General features: G+C 42.7%; 1 protein-coding gene across 1 annotated transcript; it reads right to left on the bottom strand.

The window, feature by feature from the left end:
• Nucleotides 1-1159: 1159 nt before the first annotated feature.
• Nucleotides 1160-3350, bottom strand: id2a (inhibitor of DNA binding 2a). Its single transcript, XM_042500917.1, has 3 exons — nt 2895-3350; nt 2576-2636; nt 1160-1834 (listed from the first exon to the last, which is right to left on the bottom strand). Exons 1-2 carry the CDS (start codon nt 3246-3248, stop codon nt 2580-2582), a joined length of 411 nt encoding a protein of 136 aa, XP_042356851.1. The 5' UTR covers nt 3249-3350; the 3' UTR covers nt 1160-1834; nt 2576-2579.
• Between the last annotated feature and the right edge of the window lie 2994 nt (nt 3351-6344).

The following is a 6344-nucleotide window of genomic DNA, read 5'->3' as shown; positions in this document are numbered from 1 at the left end:
GCCTGTCAGTGTTTAACTACTGAGGGTAACAACTTCAGCTCAGTGACTCTCAGCGTGGGGTGCGTGGACCTGCAGGCCTCCTTTGAGGGAATTTTTAAGGTACCTTAACTGTGAAGCACTCTTCAATAGAGTTTATATATAAATGACTGTTGCATTCATAGTGTTGTATCGTGTTGAGAGACAGTTTTTATACAGATTAATACCAAATCAAGAAGTGGTCCCATAAATTGGTCCCTGGAGTACTATCATGCTTAGTTGGCGGGTCTGTGGTGTGAAGATATTTGAGAAGCCATGCTGTATTTTAGGAAAGACATGATTGACAGTTGGGTTTTCACTACAGGGTTATATTAAAGTCTTACCGTAGTCATTCAAACCTTTGATACCACCTTAACAGAACAGTGCACACCGCCTAATAACACTTAAGAGCAGTTAAAACCATTAAATTTGTCACCCCCCCTCCCTAGAATTTTTAAAATAGGTTTAATCATCCAAGCAGAGCATCCCACCATCGCTTGGCTCTGTGTTCATAAAACCTTGTCATTTTTCACTGGCACCAAGCAGCAACATTAACTGTCACTACTTTGTCATCTGGCTGGTTAAGACAAAGAGCGCACACTTATCTAAAAAAAGGGAAAACAGGCACAACCGAATTACTGTTTAAAAAATAAGAAATTAAGGAATTCCCCCCCTCTGATGAAGTAAGAAGTTAAATATTACTTTTGGATTCAGTAACGCATCACCGGCCCATTTTCACCTCAAGTAAAATTTCCACAATTTTCCACTTTTTGTTTTAAACCAACAGCCCACAGCCCGGTGCTGTAATGGCTCAGCCTGTCACGCTAAACCGTTTAATCCTATTTACTTTACATAGCATGTGAGAAAGTAAAAGTGCAGCCAGTGCGCCTTAAATAAGCTTTTATGCAACTGTGTGCCTCCAGGTCGTGTTTGCCTCGGGGGGGAAGTGTTGACGCTGTGTTTTCAGACTATTATAGGTCACATACTGCAGGTCTGATAAGGACACTTTGTTGTGGGATCTGTTTTTGAAGTGCGTCACATGTTTCACTGTACATGTCCATATAGAAAGTCAGCTGCTAAAACAGATTTTACGCACTGGTTTGATGTTAAAATGTAAAAATTCCCCATCCCAAAATGAAACATGTTCAAGATGCGTTTTTGATTTATTTTTGTATAAAAAAAGGTACAATTTACATTACTTTTATAAAAAGTTTCAGCATAATTAAGTACAACATTACACTTTTGCAGAAGTTTCAAATTCCTGCAACTATACAAGATAAACTCCCGATAAGAGTTCACACGGTTTCATTCTTTCATTTTAACTTTTTTTTGTTTGTTTTGTTTTTTAAACAACGTCCAGTCCTTCATGTGCCAACAATTCTGACAAGACAAGACTAAACTTTTTACAGTAACTAACCAAGTTGTCTTTTCTATTCACGTTCCCACCTCCGCAAAAAAAGCGAAGGCTTCAACAAGGAGAGGGACAAGAGGGGTGAGAGAGAGGAGGGGAGAGGGAGTAATCCTTGTGACAATAATCTCGTTTTTCCTCCCCACTGTCGGGAATATAACGCGCCTTCCATTTCCAGAAAGGACCCACAAATAAAAAAAAAAGTCTTAAGTTAAATAATAATGAAGTGTCCAAACAGAAAACACATCACATAAGATTGTCCCATAATAAGCAAAAGTCTCTTGATTTCAGCGAAGAAAAAAGAAAAAAATCCAGGCCTGGAGGACAGAGGTTGGACAGAGAGAGAGCGGTGGGGGGAGAAAGTCCTGCTCCCCAGGTCCTGTGTGTGTTTTTTGCGTCTTGACCAAACACCTGCAAAAGATTGAGAAAGAGAGGCGTGTTTAGAAAATGCAAACAGGGCAGAGATCCGGACAGACTGGCGCCAGGGAGGAAGCCGCAGTTTTTAACATTTAACCAAACACTCCCAATACTAAGCAAACCCTGCGCTCCAGATGTACACACACACAGAGGGAGAAGGAGAGAGAAAGGAGGGGGACGCACACTTTTTCGCACAACTTCAGCCTACAATCTCGGGAAGAATCAGCGTAATTGCCGCTCAGCTGGCGCCTACCCACTTCTTGTACCAATTATGTGCAGACATCGTAGTAGCAGTAATCCAAACAGCCATTATTTTCCTGTTGCAGATGCTCTTCATTATAGACACAAGAGGGTATAATACAACCCTGACGACTGCTACTTATAGACAGTAACCCGAGCAGCCTGGAGCGAATATCTTCCATTTCTCCAGAAATGTATGCCAGCAAAATGTCTCGCAGTTATTCGATTAATCACACACAAAGATCCCACGACGTGATCTTTTTTTTTTTGTTTTTGTTTGAGCGATCAAATTTTGGATTGTGATGCGCCGCATTCTCACGCATATTGGGAGCATTTACAGCAACGTGAGACGTCAAGCACATTAGCGAGAGAACAAATGGATTGGTAAATGGTAATTCTAGCCCATTCTGCTCCAGCAGACTGGGAGACAGGCTGTAGCGGAGCCTAAAAGCCCTGGACAGAATGCAGCAGCAGACATGAGGACAGCCTACTTACCGCTTTAACGATGCAGAGTCCGGCTGTCATCTGTCATCAGCTCTGATGGCAACTCCGGGGACTGAAAACAAACAAACAAACAAACAAACACACCAAATGTTAATTCTTTTTACGCAGCATCCGATCGAGGTGTCTGGCGTTGCACAACGTGTTATGTAGGTCGAATATCATCATCTCGTTTTGTACAAAAGGAGAAAAAAAATATCTATATCTTTTCCAACAAGCCATTTTGTGCGCATAGGCTACAAAGGCGCGCTGGCTATGCGCACAAATATACATCCTCCACAACACACCAGGCTCCCCAATTTAGCGTAATTACCTGTAATGACAAGATGCTGATATCTGTGTTGAGGGTGGTCAGGGGGGTCCTGGATGGAGCCTGCCCCGGCCGCGCAGGGTGATGCAGGCTGGTTAGTGCGACACTGGAGTCCAGCGCGATCTGCAGGTCCAGGATGTAGTCGATGACATGCTGCAGGATTTCCATCTTGCTGACGTTCTTGTTCTGGGGGATGCTGGGCACCAGCTCCTTCAGCTTGGAGTAGCAGTCGTTCATGTTGTACAGCAGGCTGAGCGGGTCATCCACCGGGGTCTTGCTCCGCGAGATTCCCAAGGAGTGCTCTGATAAATTCGCGTTGTTTATCCGGAAGGACCGCACGGGGCTTATTGCTTTCATTTTGTCAGTGTTAAGTTGAGAGGTGGGGGTTTGTGCGTGTCGGTATCTTGCTTCTTTAAGGTTCCTGTTTTTGCCAGACGATCAGCGATCAGACTGGATTATCAAGCTGTCAGTGTGGTTTATATAGGCAGCAGGCTGGGCATGCGACACAGGCGGGTCAAACGCGCTCATTGGTCAAAAATACTCTGTCATTGAACGCGTTTTGGCTCTGCTATTGGCTCTTCGCGTTCAAATCCCGCCCCCTTCTCCGCCGCGTTACGCATGTTGGAGGCGGAACCCAGAGGGCGCTTCAGCAGCTCCGGTGGGCAATTTGGAAAATTAAGCTCTTACCTGTTTCTGATCAAGAAAATTAATGATTCGCATGGCTGTCAATTGACTATGGACAAGGTGTGAGCACACGCCAACACCTTTGCATACACGGTTTTTAATCTGATCTCGTTGTTTTGTCATGGAAATCAAGCAGAAATGTATTGAAAAAAAATTGTTTGCAATTAATATTCAGAATACAAAATTAATTCATATCCAAAAGAGTTTATGTCTGCCAACTTATATTAAACACAAAACGATTACATATTGACACGCATCACTCATTCTCCCACATTTAGAGACAGTGATGACAGGCACCAGATCAGGCGCGTCTGATGATGATTCTTAATTCACTCCAGCCCGGACCGGTGTGTGTGTGTGTGTGTGTGTGTGTGTGTGTGTGTGTGTGTGTGTGTGTGTGTGTGTGTGTGTGTGTGTGTGTGTGTGTGTGTGTGTGTGTGTGTGTGTGTGTGTGTGTGTGTGTGTGTGTAGGCAAGTTTCTGACACTGAATCACAAACTGAACTGGCTCCACCAAAAGGCTGGTCAACCCAGCGATAAGACGTTTAACAGTAACACGTTTTTAGTGTTTTTACAGGTTTTTACGCACGAGAAAATAAAGCCTGAGGATCTATGTGAGTTTTGTGTGGCTAAAACTTGTCCTTTATATGTGGTGTAGTAATTTGACGCACATTAAAAGGGCATATTCTTAATGTACCGTAACCAGCAGTGTCTCAGATCTACCACGTTGAAGTGTATTAACGTGAATTTTAAAGATGCACAGTGCAGATCAGAAAATATGCAGATTATCAAAAGTTGAAGCACAACTTCAATGCATCGTTGTTCACAGTTCAGCCTTAAAACAAATATTACATTAATAATAATTTTAGGATTTGTTTGTTAAAAAATTCAATGTGTGGTTTTTAATTGGCTGTGCGTATCTAACTGCATCAGTCAAGGTCCCGTGCACTCCAGTGTTAATTGTCACCTGAGCATGTTGTGTCAAAGTTCATTTAGCCACAGCCCCCAAATGTGCCTTTCATATCTGAGCACGTGAAGAGGTGATTAACTACTATTGACACTTTAATGTTTTCTGAATGAGCCATTTGTTTGTAGGAATTACACGCTTCATTCTTCAGATGGAGGTGGAGGTGGAGGTGGGGGAGGGGGGGGGCGCTGTTTGATGCTGCACTAACTAATTGCCCCCGGGGGCAGTTAGTGGATTGTTGTGATGGGTTTGAGTTTTGCTTTTTGGATTATATTTCATCGATAAAAATCAAATCAACGTGTTTTTAAAAGAGGCAGAGAGGGTCGGTGTTAACACTCAGGATAGAGAGAGACTGGAGACGAGAGGATGATGCTTTTGTATTTATTGATGTATTTATTTTTGCAGAAGAATTCATCTGAAAGACACAAGGACATCCAAATGGACAGAGAGACGCAACTTGGAGTGGACACCCAGCAGAAGCAGGTAGGAATTTAATTTTAAAAAAACAAAAACAAATAGGCTTCTCTGGATTATTGTGAGCAGAGGTGGAGAGGAGAGAGAAAGTTGCTCTGACCTATAGTAATCTATGTAATGATTTTCCCTCCTAGTCGCAGAAAATGTCAGTGAAATGTTTTGCAGTATTTTACAAAATCCAGCAAAACACCATCTGTGTGGTTGTTTTTACGCGTGCTTCTATTCACCAGCTTCCCCTTCAGCTGTCTGGTGATCCTGTTTTTTTTTATGCATTTCTAATATAATCTGGAACTCCTGCAGTCTGTGTCCACATCTGGTGCAATCGGATTTTTCCATTTTCTCGCCGTCTTCCTTTCGCTCCCGCAGCTGTGTACATTTCGCGCGACGCCCATGACTGATGCCTGACAGGAAAGGTGATGAATTGGCGCAAGAGCACGTCGGTGCAAAGCCGCGCGAACCTCCACCATCCCCAGCAGCCTCACCCCTACCGCTCTCCTCTTCCCAGTTTCTCTCTCCCTCCTTCTCCTTCTCCCTCTCTCTCTCTCGCTCTGTCTTTGGAGCAGACTCTCTGGCGCCGGCGCCGTGACGTCACCCCATTCACAGCAGCCCTCGAGCCAGCCCTCGCGGCGCCGCTGAGGCGGTTTCTATGGAGACGGGGTTTCGGGGCTGTCAATCAGAGGTGGTTCTCAGCTGATCAACCCGGGGGCCGAACCAGGAAAGTTTTGGGGACGGGATACGGGTCACTGAGGGTTTCTTCTTCAGTGGTGGCCAGCCACATTTACTACTCCAGTAAACTATAAAGAGAAGTTGATTTTACTTAAAAAAATATCTAGGAAACAGATTGCTTTGAAAAATGTGAGTTAATGTAATTATTAGTGCCAATTGATGTTGTAATTAAAAGTCTACCTAAAATTTAGGTGTGTTTACTAAACTTTGTGAAGTAGTTGCAACTTGAAAATAACAAGTTTAATTAAATAAATCTTTCTAAGTTTTACCAACTTCAGTAAACCAAGTATAATGTACCGTATATCTGCATTCTGCTGGTTGCAAACCAGTTAGTCTTTTTGTATTTTCTTAAACCTGTTAACAAAACAACTCGCAGATCACTTAACTTCATCACTGACAAAATCCTCTTTTGTCATGATCACATTAAGTCAGACTAATTTGGTTTACTGAAGTTGCTAACACTTAAAAAGAACAAGGTAATTTCACTTGTCTTTTTTAAGTTGCTGCAACTTCACAAAAGTAAGTAAATACAGCAAGGTTTTAAATAACTTAAAACTTAAATATAAAGTAAACACAAATTAACATTAGGCCTAATAGTTACATT

Source organism: Plectropomus leopardus, chromosome 14 (assembly GCF_008729295.1).
Source record: "Plectropomus leopardus isolate mb chromosome 14, YSFRI_Pleo_2.0, whole genome shotgun sequence".
Taxonomy (NCBI): domain Eukaryota; kingdom Metazoa; phylum Chordata; class Actinopteri; order Perciformes; family Serranidae; genus Plectropomus; species Plectropomus leopardus.
Note: the sequence above shows the minus strand (reverse complement) of the source record. Positions and strands in the feature narration are given on the sequence as shown.

Excerpts from the sequence above, each read along its gene's own strand:
- id2a (XM_042500917.1), bottom strand. The coding sequence starts at position 3,248 with ATGAAAGCAATAAGCCCCGTGCGGTCCTTCCGGATAAACAACGCGAAT. Across the intron at positions 2,637-2,894 it reads TCAGCATCTTGTCATTACAG|TCCCCGGAGTTGCCATCAGA; the intron begins GTAATTACGCTA and ends GTTTGTTTTCAG.